Below are 21,649 nucleotides of genomic sequence, written 5' to 3' on the forward strand. Positions count from 1 at the left end.
GCATTCTAATTATAAATAATACCATAAATTGCTGGAATCCATAATAAATAATGTTTAAAAGGTCAAAGAATCATACAGGCAACTGGCCATTTTTACACTGGAAATAGCAAAGGATGTAATTTTCAAAAATGAAGTATAAGAGCTTTCTACACAGGCAAGCACATAACCTATCAAAATTCCTGTTTACTCAGTATTTGGCAAGATAGAGCAAAGCAAAACAAAAAAGCATATCATGAAGAGAAACCTGTTAGATTTGTGTATCCCCCGATGTCTTTGTAAGTAAAATATTCTGCTCTGCTAGAGAAGAAACTGGTTTATATTTCACATCATATGCAAACACAGTACCTTACCACTACAGCACAGGTATTCCGAAACCGAGTTCTAGAAGTTCTAAGCTACAGTGAGATATGGAGATTACTAATGTATAAGAATATATAACACATATAAACTCACCCTTCTAATCTTACATCCGGTAGACTTCTGTTAAGGGCAATCAAATCACTGGCCATAAGGTTAAACTGATTGATTTTAAATAGTTCTTTCATTTTCTCCTGGTCATCTTTAGGAATCAGCACAGCCTTTCCCATTTCTCCTGGCCCTTCTTGGTTTCTTGAAATAACAGCTGTAAGACACACATAGGTACACACACACATACAAACACACAGATAATGAACTGAATAAATAAACTCGTGTTGATTCGAGTCTGAAGCCTATTATTTATATACTGGCTTAATAATATAATCATCAAGTCTTTATTGCTTACTTACAAACCATACACTACGCTAATGAAGCAACATATTTTAATTCATTATCTCAGTGCTGCATGCTGTCTTTTAAATCTAGACTTATTATACAATCTGGCTAATCATTAAGACTTGATAGTTCAGCAATACAAAACACCAAAATTTAAAACTTCTTTGTCATAGTTTTTAATATAAAATTATTAGAGAAGGGATGAACTTGGGTACTAGGCAGAACAAAACGAGCAAAATAAAAGAGAATTTTTGAAAATATACCAAGATAAATTTGTGTTCGCATCCTTTTCGGTGGTCTGCTATCTGACATATCTACTGCCACTACATCTTTATAAAAGCAAGCAAGGTCTAGAATATTTCGTCCCAAATGCAATTTGATTTCTCTGTCAAAGCATTTTCAAAAAGTCAGAAAACATTCACAGTAGTGCCATATAATTTCAAATGCCAAGTTAGATTCAGACATATCGTGCTCCATAACAGGAACTTCACAACAGTATTCTGGGCTCACTGTTTATTAAGAGAACTCAGGGGGCACCTGCATAGCTCAGTAGGTTTATTGTCCCACTTCAGCTCAGATCATGATCTCACGGTTTGTAAGTCCAAGTTCGCGTAGGGCTCTGTGCTGACAGTTCCGAGCCTGGAGCCTGCTTTGGATTCTGTGTCTCCCTCTCTCTCTGTCCCTCCCCCACTCACACTCATCTCTCTCTGTCTCTCAGAAACAAATAAGTATTTAAAAAATTATTAAGAGAACTCAGGATTCCACATACAGGCTAATGTTGTGGTCATATTCTTCAAGATATCACTACACTAATGTTCCTTCTTGCTCCAAAATGCATGCTTCAATGTGTGTGTGTGTGTGTGTGTGTGTGTGTGTGTGTGTGTGTGTCTGTTTGCACATATATGTATGTATATATGTATGGATGTATGTAAAAATGTAATAAGAAAAAGTTCCAGTCAATCCTAATGTAACCTTAATTTACTCTTCATAAATGATGTTAAATTAAGTTAAAATCAAAGGAAGGCTGATCTTGACTCTTCCAATATGTTGCCATATTATAGCTCCTAACACATTAATCTTACTGAAATTGGTTCCCTCATTACTTAAAAAGGCAAATGTTTGGATCCAGACTACCATTAAAAGTATAAAAACTGTAAAAGATATAAAGCCTATGAAAATAATTTATAAATGATAACCTTTCATAAAAATATAATTTCAAATAACAGAATAGGATTGAAATCTAGAACATAAGGGAATGTTTGACTTGACATTCATAGATATATCAAGCTGGATATTACTAGTTCTAATATACCGTTGAATCACCAAGTTTAATATTCTCTTTGAAAGATTATCCTGAGTGGAATGGCATGAATCGGACTATAAAAGAGAATAGGCATTGCAAAGAACCTTTGGATATGGGTACCAAGAAGGTGATAAGCCTGGAAATCCTTTGATATACAGAAAAATAGTAACAATTGAGAAAATTTTTTAAAAAAGGATATATGTTTCAACCTCAAACTATTTTAAAATCTGTCATTTTAAAATAGTTTATAAAGAGTCTCATTCACTTAATGAAGCAAAAATAGAAGTGATGACAGGAATTTTATAAAGAAGCACATTTTATTTGAGATAGTAGTATTTTGGGAGTTAGTAAGCTTATTATCTCTAACATCAGATTAAGTTGGTAGAGTTGGTATTCAATGAATTTTGGCTCTTTCTGAGATGCTGGACTTGGATAAGTATTGAGGTATCTTCCATTTCTAGGATTTCTTCTTTAAGTATTGATTCCACAAAAAGTGTTAAAGATAAATTTCTGTAAAAAATAAAGTTCTGTAGGTTCAAATAAAGAATATAATCATATATATTAATTTATTTCTGATAATTTTTTGACTAAGGAATGATTTTAAAAGAATAAAATATGTCAAATATATGATAGAGAAAACAATTAAAGTGCCCCATTATTCCACTTCCCAGACATAATCACTGTTAACATGTTGGTTCATATTCTTTTCCTCTTTTTCCCTTGGGTGATATAAAGTAGAAAAATATATTACTGTGTCTTTTCACCCACAAAGAATAATATTATTAAAGTTTTTATTTTTTCAGGTAGCCTGGGTGGCTCAGTTGGTTAAATGTCTGACTTTGGCTCAGGTCATGCATGATCTCAGGCTCATGTCATGATTTCATGGTTTGTGAGTCTGAGTCCCACGTGGGGCTCTGTATTGAAAGCTCAGAGTCTGGAGCCTACTTTGGATTCTGTGTTTCATTCTCTCTCTGTCCTTCCCCCACTTGTGCTCAATCTCTGTCTTTCAAAAATAAATAAATGGAATTTTTTTTCAAAGTATTTCTTGTCTCTACGTCCATGTAGATTGATCTTCTTCTTAGTAACTATGTTGTATTGTATTCAGTGAACCTAAGTTTATTAGGTTGATGAATAATTGGACTCTTTTCAGATATTTACTATTATAAGGGATGCTACATAATATTTATAACAATATTGTCATCACTACAAGGAGTAAAAACATCTTTTAAGGTCTTACACCCTTTGTTACACATTTATAGATATCATTTCATTTAATACTCAAAGGACAAGGAAATCTAGACATGCTATGTAACTTGCCATGTTCCCATATCTAGAAAGTAATGAAGTGGTGATTTCAACTCAGGTATGTTTGATTCTAGAGCCAAAGCTCAGCAAATACTTTTGTACATACATTGTTGCATGCATGTGTTCCTATGCATGCATGGTACATTTATAAACAAAATTGCTGAGTCAAAAGTATGCAATATTTGGACTTAAACATGTAATTTCAAATTGACCCCCAAAAGGTTGCCAGTTGGCACTCCCGGTTGCAGAAAATCAGAGTACTACTTTCTCCATACTATTGCCAGCATTGTGTAGTATCTTTTCCCCCAAGTGTTAGGCAAAATATTATATCTTAGGATTTCAATCTGCATTTTTTAAAATTTCACTGTTTTAGTAATAACACATATACATTTAAATACCATTGCTGTCACCAGCTGTTGGATTATAGCTCATATATGGCCTACCATCTCTGATTTAGAGAAATGGCATAAAATTCTTAAGAAAGTTTTTTTTTAAGTTTTCAATGTAATACATTTTCATTTTCTTTGTCATCATGTATACTCAAACTTTTTATTTTGTTTCTATCCTTAATACCTTTGGAATTCCTTTCTGGGTTGAATATAACCAGGTACCATGCTACCAGCAAGTTTCAATTATTCAATTCAATAATCAGGCAAGGTCACAGGACTGGAGTAAGGTAATTGAAAAGAAAAGAATGAGAATGCACCATTTAAAGTTAATGTTTTCTCATAAAAATGATGGCAGTATGGGAAGAGAGAAGACTTTTTAAAAAGTAACACAATATAAAAAAATACACACATATATAGCTGATATTTTAAAAACCGAGCAGAGAGCTCAAGGGAAAAACTAAGAAAAATAACATTAAAAGAATCACATTTCAAAATAATTTTGTTAATTGAAATTTTGAAATATTTTCCAAAAAATGAAAAGTGATTTAAAAATTTGAGGTTAAGAGTTTTCAGAAATTAAGAAAGAAATTCACCAATCATAGTTGTTTTAAATGCCCTCTCTGTACTCCGACAAAAGTGTATCCCATTGCAGAAAAATGTACCACGGTCAACATAATGCTCCAAGTCTCAGAAGCTAACAGGGTTAACATTTATTCTCTGTGGAAAAGACATGGTACTCAGCTGTATCTTAGGGCATGAAGATCAAGGTAAGACACACAAAACTATTTGGGTTTTGCAGTTTATTCAAAGTTGTAGTCATTTGCTTTGCTTAGCACTCTGAGGATGACAATTTTGTCAGTGGTAGAGTATGTGTGATCATGTTATGGAATTATCATCAAAAAAAAATTCTCATAAAGAGTATCCTTACACCTAGAACCAGTTAGCAAGCACATATAAACACTCTCCTTAATTATTCTCATTTTCTCAGCAGAGAATAGATAACAACTTAATGTGTATCAGGTTAAATGTCTCCTCCCTAAAGTTAAACATTTTTCTATAATAGCCTCTAATGAATGCATAGTTGACATTTTATAAATTTTTTTTTCTTTTCCTTAAGCAGACCTACTGGTGTGTTTCATCTTGTTCAAGTAAAAAGCATGCTAAGTAATTACAATGTTGAACTAGCCTTTTGTTTTTCTGGGTCTTTCTTGGAAGAATGCATCTGGCTAGGAAAATAAAACAGTATTTTTTCTTCAAACAATATAAATAGGAAATGGGAAAGACTAAGCAATTGAGTATGAGGCTGGTCTGCAATCTATTTAAAAAGCAACTCCTAGGGATGCCTGGGTGGCTCAGTCGGTTGAGCATCTGGCTTGGGCTCATGTCATGATCTCAGGGTTTGTGGGTTTAAGTCCCACGTCGGGCTCTGTGTTGACAGCTCAGAGCCTGGAGCCTGCTTCAGATTCTGTGTCTCCCTCTCTCTGACCCTCCCCTGCTCATGCTGTCTCTCTCTCTCAAAAAAACTATTTTTTTAACTTTCTGCTCTAACAGGCAAATGTAATAAAAGGCAACAACATCTACATTATGATTTCATGGTTATTAATCTGAACATGAATGGAAATGCCCCAATTCCAAAGCTGGTTTAGACTGGAAAAATAATATGCTGTGCTATAAGTTATTTTATTCCTAATTATATGGTGATATCATTAAAAAGTAATAGTTAACTTCATTTAAAATGACATTGTAAAGCTTGCAGAAGTATAAAAGTAGAATCATTACATATGTCTGTGTATGTGTGTTGAAAAACACAGTAATTAATACATGATGTATAGTGGTAAAAGCATAATATTGAACCAAAATCTAATGTTATTCCACATGCCATGATCTCCAGGATATTACTTCAAATTATATTTCTATTCTCAAATTTGCTCAATATGTTAATTTCTGTATATTTGCTTTAAAAGCTTTCTTTTGGGGAACATGGTAGCTTTTCTCTCACTGTTTTCACTACCTATTTGTCAACTCTAATAAATTTAAAACCCTGATGTTTAGTCTTTCTCATCTGAATAGTTACACTCCATTGCTAATAAAGCAGTTTCTCTAAGACCATGTTTTCTGTCTTGTCAATCATGAACGTGTTAGGGTGGAGTCAGAGAGGAGAATCTCAACCCAGCACTGGGACCAAACCATTTCTGCCTCCCACACAGGGTTCCCTAAACCATGCTCCTTTGCCAATCTAAAAACCTTGCATTTGTCAAGGGTAATTCTTATTTAGGAACAAGGAATTTTATATCTAATTATTTAGGCCCCTTTCCATTAGAAATAATAACATATCCCTATTCTTCAAATATGAATATTATAGTAGTGATATTATAACACATAGCTTAATATATTAAACAACTTAATGTATTCTATTTAATGTATAAATAAATGGCAATTTACTCACTATCTCTTTGAAAAAGAATTATATACAATTTTTATAAATCTGACACATCTGACAATAATATCTTTATTTTTTATCCTAGCCATATGTGGTGTTATGATTTGTGTCCATTACCATTCAGTAACTAGATGTTTATGTGGCAAGAAAGTTGCAACAAGTTAGCTCTGACTGGATTAAGTCCAGCAGACATGAGCTACTGTTTCCCAGGAGTGTACTTTGTTAGATATTAATGAGGTAGTATTTTTACCAGCTAGCTAAATGAGAGATCATCTGCAGAACCAAGGGAATGCTGATTCCAAACTTTCACTTATTTTTAAATTTAAAAAACATTATTTTTATTTTATTATTTTATAATAAATAAAAATAACACATGCTCATTTAAAGAAAAGAAGAAAGAAAGAAGAAAGATTATAGAAATAGACAAAGACAAGAGTCAAACAGACAGAGGGTGGGAGGTAGGCGGGCACTATGCAAAAATAATGAAACGACTGCCTGGATGATTAACTCTAATCTATGCAGAAACATACTTATATATTTAAAATAGAATAATGCATGCACTCTAAGTTTATCTTTTCATTTGTCATTATCCTTATTATAATAATTTTTATCATATAAAATGCAATAGTGGGAATCTTTCTAAATAAATATATGAACACATATCTGTTTTCTATCAGCTACAAAATATGCCACAGCTTGGACATACCATTATTTATTTAACAGATCCTTTTTCATTGAACATCATGCTGTTTCCATAATTTTTATTACAAACCATGACTCAGCTAATATTCTTCCTTATGCAAACATCCTTGTAGATTTGTTTTGAAAAGGCGGCAGGAGTTTAATGAAGAACTTACATATTAACCATGCTATATTGCTATATAGGAATTATTCTTTTTATCGTCTCTGACTTTCCATATATACCTTTGGCCAGAAAGTTCCTTCTATATCTGATGACCAAAATAGTCCCTGTTCATCAGTTTGAACTTTAAGGAAAGGCAATTTTTCTCTCCTCTATGATTGCATAGCTCTTTTACTTTATTCCATTATTTTTTTATAACACTACATTACCACTACTTGTTTGCTTATATGTTACAGCAAAGAGTCTAACTATTGAGCCCATTTTCTCTCCTGTCTGGACACACATTCCCCAGTCTCTCCTGCAGTTAAATGTGGTCTTGTAACTGATGACTGAAATGATATGAGTCAAGTCCAAGTGTATATAAAAACTTCCCATGTGTGATTCTCCATGTTCTTTCTCTCATTGCAGCAATTCTGGAAGCCATGTTGAAACAGCAGGGCCATCACCGGAAGGCAGTACGTGGGTTTGTGAATCACTACTTGACGGACAACCACTGACCAGGTAATTATGTTGCATAATTTATATTTAAAAAATCAACCCTATTTTGTAAAAAGTTTGGGATTTTGGACTTTGTAGTGTTATTTTTATTCATACTTTTCATTCTTTCCCTTTTATTTTATGAAGATTCACCAGTGCATTCTGTCTCAACTCAGTGTCTGGTACTTTTCATTCAATCAGTAAATAAGTTGAAAAAATGCAGAAGAAAATTTTGAGACAATCTAGTTCTGTAGAAAGACTGATGAACAGAGTATTTAAAATACAGGTTTTCCTCATCTGAGATACATAAAAGTATCCATTATGGTATTTGAAAAATATAAAACCTTTAGTTTATTTTTATATTAAAAAATTAGTCCTCACTATTTTGGTTTTATAATTTGTACAATATAAATAAATTTACATACATTAGAACAAGCTCAAAAATTTTGGATAGTGGCACACAATTAAAACGTATGAAGACTTTGTCTGTAAGGGGTTTTAATTAGATCACAAATAAGATTCTAAGCAGATAGTTAAAGACATCACCATTTAAATAAAGCAAATGTTTGATTGATTTATTTTCAATCCCCAATGGTAACTTTTAATAACAGTTTGTCTAACTATTACAAATGATTCTCAATAGTAACTCAATACAAAGTATGGCTGTTTAAATATCAGCAGCTCTAAGCCTTAAAGTAATGGAACAGAAGTGCTTGAGTGGCTCAGTTGGTTAAATTAAATCTGACTCTTGATTTAGACTCAGGTCATAATCTAATGGTTTGTGCAATGGAACCCCATGTGGGGCCCTGTGTTGGGCTCCATGCTGCAGCAAGGAGCCTGCTTGGGGTTCTCTCTCCCTCTCTCTCAACGCCTTCCCTCCTCACTCATGTGTATGTGTGTTCTCTCTCTCCCAAAATAAAATAAACTTTAAAAAAAATCATAGACCGGTTACTCTGTAATTTCCTCTTCTATGGAATATTTAAATAACTTCACAGCATTGTTTGAATTAATGCTTTATGCCAATGCACATAAGTACTAGAGTGGAGGCCCATATCAAACCTTCCTATGATGTTCTATACAAGAAAATGAAGCACAGCTTATAAATTATGACTTTTAATTATATCTTTTAATATATATTAGATATTATAATAATTAAATATTAAATATTCAAAATAAACTATAAATAAATATATTAAATATATAGCCTTCCTTAGAATATATATTCTAAATATTCTTTATATATATTCCAAGATTTTACCTACATAGATGATTAAAGTAATATTGTGTTTGTACATGTAAGTGAAAATAAATCTATAGTCTCTCTCTATCTCTGTATATATGTATCAATACATGTGTATATACATACACCATAAATACTATAAACTGTATATACAAAGAAAACTATGTAGTAAATAAAAATTTCCTATAAAAAGTATTCAATGATATGGAAGATATTCATATTATTTGAGAAGATGTTCATGCTATTCATATTAAATGAGAAATAAGGAGGAGAGACTGGGTGGCTCACTAGGTTAAGTTTCCTACTCTTGATTTTGACTTGGTTTGTGAGTTTGCCCCACATCTGAAATTCTTGAAATTTCTCTTTCTCCCTTTCTCTCTGCCCCTTCCCTGCTGCACGCTTTCTGTCTGTGTCAAAATAAGTAAGTAAACTTTAAGAAAATAATAATGAGAGAAGAGGATCATGAAACAATGTCACAAAATAGCCTATTTCTATAAAAAAATAAGTCACATGCCGTATATGCACATGTCACCAGTGAAGATTATCCATGGTTCATCCCAGGAGCTTTTATATGCTTTCTTCAGCATTATCTGTATTTTCTAAATCAGTTTATCACCTCATAAGGTGATTCCAGTCACATATGAATCAGAAATCTGGCTTCACTGAAGACAGCCATAACTTGCTATGACATGACAGGTACAAAGGAAAGTCAGTAGATGGTTGGGAGCATCAAAACAGAGGGATTAGTGTTGGGTGGAGTTCCTGAAGGAAAGAAAGTTTCTCAATGTACATAAGCTGACAAATGGGTAGAGGATCACCCATAAGGAATTATGTTTTTTTTCTAGCAGGAAAGTTCTTCACAGGAAGTTCACTATGATTTATAGATAAGGAAAGCATTTAGTAGTTGATCAAGGATAAGTAGCAATATTCTTGGTTTCTTTTTAGGAAAAAGCAAATTCTTACATTAGCATAAAACGTTTTACTCTTTTTTTTCACAGTTATCCTTACAAAACATTCTACACATCTATTAAGCCAGTGCTATTCTTACCTACAGTAAGAGGTTGTTTGGCACATGTTACAGTCATAAATGTTTCTTGGAAACAACTGGCTCAATGTTTAAAGTGTTCAGTGTTCACTAAGGTAATAAAATAATGCTGAAATGTGAAATTATTTCCTTCTACATTAAGAATGAGCTTCCTCATTAAAAGTATTTAAAAGGCCCTCGTCTTGCAATGGTTCTAGTAATAGCCCTAGTTTCAGCTTTAAGTAAGAAATCCATTCCTCCTACCCCCGCCTACAATGCAAAAAAAAAAAAAATTCTTTGGAAACAAAAGTATAATTTGGGCTGACAGCTGCTTTAAGAAGCCTTTGTAAAGGCACATTTTGAGTGGAACAATAGTCATTGTAATTTATTTGTTTTTATTTTATTATTATTATTTTAAATGAGAGACTGTGAATGGAGAGAGAGCCAGAAGGAGAGGGAGGGAGGAAGAGAGAGAACGAGAGAAAGAGAGAGAATCCTAAGCAGGGTCCATGCTCAGCATAGAGCCAGATGTTAGGCTCCAACCCACAACCTGGGATCACGACCTGAGCCAAAAGCAAGAGTCAATGCTCAACTGACTGAGCCATTCAGGTGCCCAAACAATGGTCATTTTAAGAAGTCCCTTACATAGTTCAACCTTCAGGATAAATTGTTCCTAAGATACACAGTGATAAACTCTCAGCAGTTGACTTACCATCACACATATGATTCATCACATTTGCAAAAATATACTTAGTTTGCCCACTCACCCCTTACCCAGCATGAAGGGGAGAGATGGCTTGAAGTAGGGGTCTATACTAGTCTGTGAGCAATAGGTGACAGGTAGGGCCACTGGTAAGACATTTAAAAGAATCTGATTAGAAAGTGGATGACAAGAGGCTCTGGTAAAGTATATGGGTGGTCCCCTTAAATATAGCTCAGAATATTGATAGTTCTGTCCTATATTATCTTCCAGCAAAGGCTTCCACTTCAGAGGAACCTCTCAAAATCAAATGTGTGAAATTATCTGTCCTATAGCTTTCAGTGCCTGTTTTCACCTAATCCAAGTGTTTACTCAATGGAAAAGATACTAGTAGGCCAGGATAACCATAACGCAAGGGAAGGCTATGCTGAGGTCTGACATGAACTTCTCACTACAGTTGATATGGTCATGGCCACCGAGCTAGCCAATAGCAGAAGACAAGGCAAAGCCATTTATGTGGCACATTCCTGACTAACCAATATGAGGTTGATTCTACCAGACCCCTTACATCACTATGGGGGGAAATGATTTCTTGTAGGAGAGACATATCTGTAATTTGTCTTCTCTGGTCACATTTTTGTCAGCACCACAACTTGTAGGCTTATAAAATCCTTATTTTCACTAGATTTTGACATAATCTCACCTCAGACAAGGGAAGTAATTTGTAACAAAAGAAATTTGTCCATGGGCTCACCCAAAACAGACGGTCTCAACAATTAGAAGCAGCTGACCCGATAAAATGGAATAATCTGCTGAAGACTGCTATGGCATCTTTTGCGAGACAAAACCTTGTGGATTTGGGATGACGTCCCACTGAATAGTACAGACCTTACACCAATATCCAACGTACGATGACATCTCTCCTACAGACAGAATGCATAAGGAACTAGGGAAGAAAGTAAGTGTCCTCTTTTAGCAAATAAGTACTTGAAGGATACTTACTTTCTATCTGTATAACTTCAGGCTGTATAGGTAGAAAGAAGTGCACTCGTTTCCATGGAAGAAACGTTTCCACTAGCCAACACAATCTTTGTTAAATTGGAAGTTGAGTATGCCCTCTGGTCATCAAAAGCTCCTCAAGCTGCTAAACTTATAGGCAGAGAAAGGGACCACAAAAATGGTTGAGGTGATTGATGTCATTTAGCAACAGGAAATCAGATTACTACCACACAACAGAGGCAAGAAGAACTATTTCTGGAACCTAGAGGTTTCTCTAGATTGCCTCACTTCTGTAATAGGCTGGATAACAGAATAATGAAGCAACCCAGTCAAGGCAGAACTAATCAAAGGCTCATACCACAGGATCATACCACCTGGTAAAGAATACTGCAGACTAGTCACAGACAGAGCTTAGAATTCAAATTGAAAGGGTGAAGCTAAAAGACTATATAATTGTTGGGACACCACTGGGTCTCCATGTTACACATCCAACTCTTGATTTCAGTTCAGGTCATGATATCATGGTTTGTGAGTTCAAGCCCCACATTGGGCTCTGCCCTGGCAGCATGAAGTCTGCTTGGGATTCTCTCTTTCCCTTTCTTTTTGCCCTTCATTTGCTTGAGCTCTCGCTCTCTCTCTCTCTCTCTCTCTCTCAAAAGAAATAAAAATTAATGAAAAATTTTAAAAAAGAAGATATAATTGTCATTGAAAGTCTCATGAATAGCTACGTAAGTCATAAGACTATGGCAGTTATATTTTATATTTTATTTATATTTAATATATTATATTAAAATTTGGAGGGCAACTGGGTGGCTCAGTTGGTTAAGCATCTGACTCTTGATTTTGGCTCAGGTCATGGTTCAACAGATGGAGTCCCAAGCTGGGCTCTGCGCTGACAGCATGGAACCTGCTTGGGATTCTCTCTCTGTCTCTCTCTCTCTACCCTTCTCTGCTCTCTCTCTCTCTCAAGATAAATAAATAAATAAATAAATATTACAAAAAAGAGTTTATTTACTCACTTTTTCCCCTAGATTATCTCCTATAAAGAGCACTGGGATTTGCTAACATTTTAGAATTTTTGGGGAATATGACTAACCTGCCATCAAATCATGACCATACGGTAGGTGATGGGATTCATGTTATCTCTTGCACTAGAGACATATATTTTTCATCTGGAAAAGAGAAGATGCAGAAAATAAAGACAAGAAGAATGCAGGAAATTTTCAATTTGTTCCTGCAGATCCACACTTCACTCTCTTTCTCAAACTATGCCCAAGGAGGCTGACCTGCATGGACTACATCTGGCCAGTGGGAGAAACCAGTAAGAGTTTGGAGTGTAGCACAGAAATAGAATCAAGGTATCTACTCCCTTGGTTTTTCCTCAGATAGTAGCCATCAGCTGGCTCTGTCCCCTAACCCAAAACCACAGTCTCTGTTAAGTTGCCCTCTACAAAGAGGTATTTTTTTTATGACTTCCTAGAATTCCTTCCTTCTTTTCCATTTAAGGTCTAGGAGTGGTGATGAGATGACATAACCTCTAATTTCTAGCCCAGCATACAACCAATCAGTCCTTGTTACTTTATCTAAACTCTGTTGACTCCTTCACAAATGGTTCTTGTATTATACTTTTCGTGGCTACTTGCTTGAAGTGTGACATTGGTTTTCTGCTGATAAAAAATTTTTAAAAGGTATATGAGAGCTATAGTGGATTTCCCACTTATATGATAAAATTATAGTTAAAGCACCCTAAAAAGTACTTAACTCATCAATTTCTCTGGATTCAATTTTACTTTTCAATTTACCTCTATAATATGCTTTCCTAAAGGTCTTCAACATTTTGAGGGGCTATATTCTTCAACCAATTAAAAAATGTATAAGCATGTACTGTAATATATTTATTTGTTGATGATTAATATAGATATTAAAGCAAACCAAAAATAGAAAATTTAAAGCAGGGTAAAAAATAAAGAACAATCCTAATATTTTCTTTTCCCACCCCAGGGAAGTATCGTATGTATCTTTGGGGTGCATATAGTACATTACAAAAACACTGTCAATAAACTGATCATAACATGCATTTCTTCTTGTCTCAAGACATTTTGCTCCCTAAAATGGCTGTTGACATTGTTGGCTGGCTGTTATGTAGACACTATTTCATTTTTGGTATTCACCTCTTGATGCTGAGTATGGAATTGACCATGTTACTTCACTGTCCTTAATGGCATAATATCAAGAAAAAAAGAAAGTTAATGCATAGGATTTTTTAGGGCAAAATTGTAAGTTACGTTCAAGGTGTAGACACATTTTACTGCCTTCCCTCATAATAATTTTGTCATATTTCATGGAATAAAGTATGTTAAAGTAATATGTATGTGTGTATATTCTGATGTGGGGTCGTAGGTGGAGTTCGGTGGGGCAGAAGTTTAGAATGGTGTGGCACATAGAGCGGAATCATAAAAGCACAATTTGTTTTCTTCTAAATATTAACAGAATGTATTCTTCGAAGTCAGGTTAAATTACTGCCAGTTTCTATGGATACTAAAAACATCATGAGGTTAATGAAGATTTGTAAGGTTTACATTTCTGAAGGATCAGGTGTAACCTTAAGAGAAAGCTTTCATATTTCATTGGTAAATGTGTAAAAATGAAATTACGTCAGTTCTTCAATTTAGCCATCAAGTAATGGACCTAACTGGTTACTTGATTTTAAATCAGATCCTCTTCAGAAGCTCCAGCAATCATTTCAAGCCACCACAATAAACTGATAAAATTTGCTATAAGGGCCACCATCATGTGAAATGTAACATTTTGATAATTATTTTTTCATAGAGAAAATTTCTACTGGAAGGAAAATAAAAGCCCAGTGTCTACCCAAACTAAAAGCTATCCTCAGCCATCCCATGTCTAATCACTACCTGCCTCCTACTGCCAGCCCTTATGTTTATGTTTTGGGCATTCCAACATTTTATTGGCCATCTGTATAAACCAGTTGCTGGTCTTTCTATTTATTCACACTTATAAATCTTATTGCTTACCATTAACTTATACTCAGTTTTGAATTTCCTACTGCCTCTGGATTCTTTCTGTTAGTTACTAATAAAAGCAACCAGGATACTAACAATGTGCTATAATCAAGGATGGCTTTATCTAACAGTTCTTCCACTGCTTCTCTTTTTCTCCTCAGCTAATGTAAATTATTGCCACATTCTTATTGTCCTGTCAGATGCCAATGTCTTATCAAGGCATTTTGTAGCCTTTTTTCCCTATCTATAAATTATCTAATTCATGCAGATTTCATTTATCAAGTTTGGGACAGTATTTCATGCAACAATTTCAAATTCTATTTTCATGTATATTAAATGTTTAGTTATAATTGTTCAGATGTAATTGCATGTTTAACTTTTATAAGGGTTGGATATGATGTAATTGTCTCTTCATGTTAATTGCAATTCAACAAGTGTTTATTGAATTCTGCATTCTAGGCTGTATTGGGGATATTTGGCATATATCAGTGAAGAACAGAGATAAAAATTCCTACCTTAGTGCTTCTTACATATTTTAATATACATTCCTCAGTTCTGCTTTAACCACCAGCTATTTTCATTTCCTTCTGTGTTATCCATCCTTATTAGTACCACTAATAATAGACACTGTTCTAAGTGTGCTATATATGTAAACTCATAATATCTGCATAACAAGTGGGGTGGGCACTATTTCTCATCATCCCAACTTTATGGAAAAGGAAACAAAAAATACAGAAAGCTTAAATAACTTCTATGCTTGCCCAGTGAATAGGTGAAGCCTGGATCAAACACAGGCAGTGTAACCACAGATTTTGTGCTATTTACCTATATATACATATATCTGCCCCAAATCACTCCAGAAGTATTTACATATCATTTGTTTTAATGTGGTTACTTTAATTATCTGTTCAGCAGTAATTCAAAACTCAGTTCACAATCTCTGATTTGGATGTAATTCTGCTGTGTATTTAAAGTCAATTTAAAGGCTTCAAATTCTACTGAATAAGTCTGAACACAGTAATCTCTCTGTTTCTTAATCAATTTAACTTAATTTCATGGTTACTGATTTAAAGTTTTCCTCTTTAATACTGAACTGACCATTGTTCATGTTAACTCAGAATTCATACCTGTTAAAAATAATTAAATTTTCCCTACAACTGAGGATATACTGTATTAAGAGGATAATGTATATATTTTACAACACCTTAATGCCATGAATTTTCTGGGCTGTGACAAAGCATAGGTGGTCTCCAGTTCCAAATATTTTGTCCTTGAAAAAATGATTCTAATAATTGTATAGTTATTTCTGCAGGAAATATAAAGTACCTTTAGATAGTGACCTTATTTGGATATTGTTCATTGGACACAGACCTATAACAAACTACAAAAAAGGAAACTTGACTGCATCAGATTAAAGAAGTATATTTCATATATAATGACAAGGATACCTGGTTGGTATTCTGGGTCCATTGTTCCAGACTGTAAGCATATTCCTCCCGCCCATAAACCTTCGAATGGTAGATATGTCTTTTTCGCCCCTTTTTATCACATCCATATAATTATTAGATATATAGCTTCCTTATTTTGCATATAAATGAGATTTCCCTCCTCTGGATGATTAAATATATCTTAGGACAATAAAGTAGGTTCTAGTTAGGCCCAATGGCAAGCAAAGAGAGAGAGGGAGAGAGAGAGAGAGAGAGAGAGAGAGAGAAGGATATCCAGATATGTTACTAATTTTAAGGTTAATTCTTGGCCTTCATAGTTAAGATATATTTTTTTTATCTTTTTTCAAAAAAAATTTTAACATTTATTCAGTTTTCAGAGACAGAGATAGAGTACAAGTGGAAGAGAGGCACAGAAAAAGAAGCAGAATTTGAAGCAAGGTCTAGGCCCCAAGCTGTCAGCACAGAGCCCAATACGGGGCTCAGACTCATAGACCACAAGATCATGACCTGAGCCACAATCAGATTTCAACCAACTGAGCCATCTTGGTGCCCCTAAGATATATTTTTCAAAACTAACATCAATGATGTATTGCTTAAATATAATATAATACTACACTCATTTTATGTGTGTTCAATTTTTGACAAATGTATATGCCCTTTAGCCACTATTCCAATCAAAATGCCAAGAATATTCAGTATTCTTAAAGTCCCCATGTTTGCTTCCAGTCACATAACTGCTCAGACTTGCTCATATGTCTTCATCACTACAGTGTGGATTTGTTTTTATAGCATTTGAATAAATAAAATGATATAGTATGTGGCTCTTTGTGTATGACTTCTTTCCCTTAGCATATTAAGATTCATCTATATTATTGAATATATCAGTAGTCATGTCTCTTGAGTAAACACCTAGAAATTAAATCGTTGGATTGCATGATAAGTATTTTTAACTTTATAAGAAATGGCAAGGCTTCCACTAAATCACACTCCTACCAGCAATGTGTGATAGCTACAGTTCCTCCAATTCCTTGCTGCTACTAGATACTCTTACCCGTTCTGATTTGGTCCTAAACATGAGTATGTAGTGATATCTCACGATAGCTCTTTTTAAGGGTAAAAATATTTTATTTTCCAGTTTTATATTGATCTGTGCATTGTAAGTATTTAGACTAATGCTCTAGTGTCTTTGTCATTTCGATTTCTGTCTGACAAATGTTTGGAGGAGAACCTATACTCAGGCATTGTAGGGGTATTAACAGGAAAACGGTTACCTTCAATTCTCTACACCATTCTAGAGAGAATTTTATAGAAATACACCTTATGTCAACATTGCATAAATTCTTTCTCTAAGCTGACATCATAGAAGCTGACCTAGGTATCTCTGTGTCAGTTAATCACTGTCCCACTTCTACCTGTTTTGATCTCAGAAGTTTCTGTGGATATACCCTCTATTTCCCATGGTCCTTACTTGTAACAACAGATCTTTCTTGTAGAGCAATAGCAATATACTGATATGCATTTCTTTTCTCATACACTTCTTTTCTTTATGTAGATCCGAGTTTTCGACATTTCCTTTAAAAGAATTTCTTTCAAATTTCTTAGGGTACATGTCTGCAATAAATTTCCTCAATTATTGTTCGGGAAAATTTTTCTTTCCCTTTCATTATTGAAGGACAATTTCATTCAATATAGAATTCTACATTGATGGTGTTTTTGTAAAATACTTAACTATCTGACTCCCCACTCTTTTTGTTTACATCATTTCCCACGGGCAGCTGGCTCTAATTACAGTCATTGCTCTGTAGGTAAGTTACCCCAACTCTGGCTGCCTTCAAGATTACTATTTGTCTCCAGTTTTCTGCAATTTTAATATGAAATCTCTATGTATGTGTTTTTTATATTTACCCTATTTGTGTTTTCTGAACTTCTCAGATCTGTGATTTGAAGAAATAAATCATATGTCTTCAAATATTTCATCTTCTCATTTTCTCTTCTCCTTCTGTTATTCCAACTACATAAATGTTGTACTTTTTACTTTGTCTCAGAGTCTTGGGTGTATTGTTTTGTCTTGTTTTTCTTCTCCAATTTTTTTTCTCTTTGCATTTCAGTTTGGATAATTTCTGCTACTTTATGTTCAATTTACCATTTCTTTCCTTGGTTAAGTCTGCTGGGAGCACATGAAGCGCATTCTTCATTTCTATTACTATGTTTTAATTTCTAATATTTCCTTTTAACTTTTTCTCATAGTTTCCATATCTCTACTGACATTATCAATCTGGTGGTACATGTTGCCTACCTTTTCCATTAGATTCTGTAATGTATTATCATAACTATTTTAAGTTCCAGATCTGATACCTTCAACATCGGAACCATATCTGAATCTGGTTCTGATGATGACTTTGATCTTCAGATTATGTTTTGTATTGTTGTTTGACAAGCCTTATAATTTTTTCCTGAAAGACAAATTTGTATAGGGCAATAGATACTGAAGTATATAAGGCTTTATTGTGAGAATTTATGAGAAACTGGCTAAGAGTTCGATTATTTAATGTTAGTTCCATTACAATTATACATATTAATGTAACTTAGACATAAAAAACTCATTCTTATTAAGATTTTTTTGGACATATGTTACCACCAAATCAAAATGTAGACTCTTTATGATCAATAAGTTTCATTGCGCTCATTTGCAGACAATCTGCTCCTCACATTTCTAGCCACTGGTAATCATTGTAACTGTACTATGTTCCTACAATTTTTTTTCTTTTTCCTTCCTAGAATTTCATATTAATAGAATCTCACATCATTCAGTTTTCTGTGTTTTTTTTTTGGTGTGTGTCTGTCTTCTTTCACATAGCATGATGTTTTTGAAATTCAGTCATGTCCTGCACATCAATTTGGTCCCTTTTTATTAAGTAGTACTTCTCAGCAAATATGTACCCAAATTTGTTTAATCCATTCACCCATTAATGGAAATTTGCTTCCCATTGTCACACATTACAAATAGAGCAGCTCTGAACATTTGTGCAGGGATCTTTGTGGATACATTTTTGGTTAAATATTAAATAATTAGACTTGTGAAGCATAAGGAAAGTCTATGACTGAATTTATAAGAAGCTATCAAACTGTTTTCCAAAGTGCTTATATCTTTTCCATCTCTATGAGCAATTAATTAGATTTCTAGTTGCTTTGCATTCTAACCAGAACTTGGTATTTTTAGTCCTGTGGCTTTAGCCATCCTCGAGATGTGTGTTCTTATTTTGGATTCAATTTGCATATCTCTAATGCTATAATGTTGAGCATCTGTTTATATGCATATCTGTCATCACATTATCTTCTTTGGTGAAGTGTCTAGTCAAAATTTTGGCCATTTGTTTTTCTTGGGTAGTTTATTATCTCATTATGGGTTATAAGAGTTGTTTATATATTCTGGATAAAACCCATTATAAGCTATATGTTTTGGAAATGTTTTCTGCCATTTTGTGGTATTTTCTTCTTTTGAAAACCAGAACTTAAAATTTTTATGAAGTCTACCTTATCATTGTCTTTTTCCTTTTATGATTTGCTCATTTGTGTCCTGCCTGATCAATATTTACCCACCCTAAGGCACTGAGCCTTCTCTTATATTTTCTCCTATGTAGTCAATTGTTTAGCACCACTTGATGGAAAGCCTATTCTATCTCTACTGAATTACCTTGCCAGGTTGCTTAAAAATTAATTGACCAATAATTGTCTAAAGCAATAATAGTAATAAAGTACTGGGTGATATAGCATATAGACAAGTGAAATGAATGAAAGAAAAATGTCTGTCATAAGGCTTCGGATGGAGGAATTAGTAAACTCTGTTAAAAATTACCTATACTATATGTGAAACAATAGAGCATCATTTCATAGTATACTTAGATTAGTTTGAAATGTTTGTATGATTAGAGACTTAACAAATCTCTTTCAATACGTGGTAGATCTAGCAGGCAGAAAATCAGTAAGGATATAGATAACCTGAAAGTGAAATCATTAGAACATAGAATCCAATGAATCAATTTGATCTAATTAATATTTATAGAATATTCTACCTAACGACAGCAGACTATACACTTCTTCAAGTTCGCATAGCAGACTCCACAGGATATGCCACATTTGGAGATACAGAATGCATCATAAAATTTTTAAAACCATAAAATGCATACAGAGTATGTTTTCAGATCACAATGGAATTAAACCAAAAACCAAGATGTATGAAATCTATATGTGGGAAGTTATAAAACGCTGAGGTAACAAATCAGACATAAAGGAATAGGAGATATTCTATGTCCATGGAGTGGAAGACTCAATACTGGTGAAATATCAATTATTCCCAATTTAATCTATAAACTCAAGACAAATTCAATCAAAATCTCAAATACCATACATTCTACATTTCCAATCTTTCCTATTTATTCCTTTCCAATTGTATAGTCAATTCACTGTATTTGATGGTCTACTCAGCAGGCAATTATTGACTGTCTCCTGTTGGACAAGCACATATTAGAAAGGAATGGATGAAATTCATTAGAGGGAACTCTTCTGATGGAGGTGGTTACACTTTGCCACCTACAAGATGCATCACTTATCATACTTCCATTGGTACCACTTGTTTTTTTTAGTACCAAGTGGCAGACCTGCCACATTAGGTGTATGCACTGACGGGGAAAGTGAGGGGTGAATCAGCTTCGGGGACTAGCGGAGGCTCCAGCAGTATCCAGCTTGGTTTGTCATTTTTGGTTTTCTCATCTCATCAATTAAACAAGAATACCTTAGCTAATTTTCATAAATTCATTCTAGAGCTGTATTATACAAGATGATAGCCACTGGCCATATGTGGCTATTTTAATTTAAATTAATTAAAAAAAATAAAAATTTAGTCCCTCAGTTGCTATAGCCACATTTCAAGCACTCAAGATTCACATGGGGCTAGAGGCTACTGTATTGGACAGGGAGAATTTAAAAACCTTTCCAACACTGAAAACAGTTCTATGAAACAGTACTGTCTAGATTCTCTGTACTGGTCAAAATGGACTTTTGTAATTCAGTCAAAATTCTGTATTAAATGTTTAAAAAAATCCCAGTTTGGGGGGTACTTAAGTTTGGGAGGTACTTAAGTGACTCAGTTGAGCATCCAACTCTTTTTTTTTAATAAACGTTTATTGTGATAAGACTTCAATTCTGTTTCACAATAATCAGTGATATGTACTACTTATCCTCACTTAGATTACAGATAATATCACCAGTTTTTACTTCCGGCATAGATTTTTTTTTCTTTTAATTTTTACTTATTTTTGAAGAGAGACAGAATGTGAGTGGGGGAGGGGCAGAGAGCCTGACGTGAGGTTCGAAATCAAGAAGGGAAACACAAATCAAAACCACACTGAGATACCACCTCACGCCACTCAGAGTGGCTAAAATGAACAAATCAAGAGACTATAGATGCTGGCGAGGGTGTGGAGAGATGGGCACCCTCCTACACTGTTGGTGGCAATGTAAACTGGTGCAGCCGCTCTGGAAAACAGTGTGGAGGTTCCTCAAAACACTATCCGTAGAACTCCCTTATGACCCAGCAATAGCACTGCTAAGGATTTACCCAAGGGATACAGAAGTGCTGATGCATAGGAGCACATGTACCCCAATGTTCATAGCAGCAATGTCAACA

The 21,649-nt window shown here is 34.1% G+C and overlaps 1 protein-coding gene across 4 annotated transcripts in view; it reads right to left on the bottom strand.

Annotated features, from left to right (window-relative positions):
- GALNT13 (polypeptide N-acetylgalactosaminyltransferase 13) overlaps positions 1-21,649 on the bottom strand; it is a 579,203-nt gene that overhangs the window by 321,778 nt on the left and 235,776 nt on the right. For all 4 annotated transcript variants that reach the window (XM_029934560.1, XM_029934559.1, XM_029934558.1 and 1 more), the window contains exon 4: positions 454-622. In XM_029934560.1, the coding sequence (XP_029790420.1) occupies positions 454-622 (169 nt within the window). The remainder of the gene's footprint in view (positions 1-453; positions 623-21,649) is intronic.

This window comes from Suricata suricatta, chromosome 3 (genome assembly GCF_006229205.1).
Source record: "Suricata suricatta isolate VVHF042 chromosome 3, meerkat_22Aug2017_6uvM2_HiC, whole genome shotgun sequence".
NCBI lineage: Eukaryota > Metazoa > Chordata > Mammalia > Carnivora > Herpestidae > Suricata > Suricata suricatta.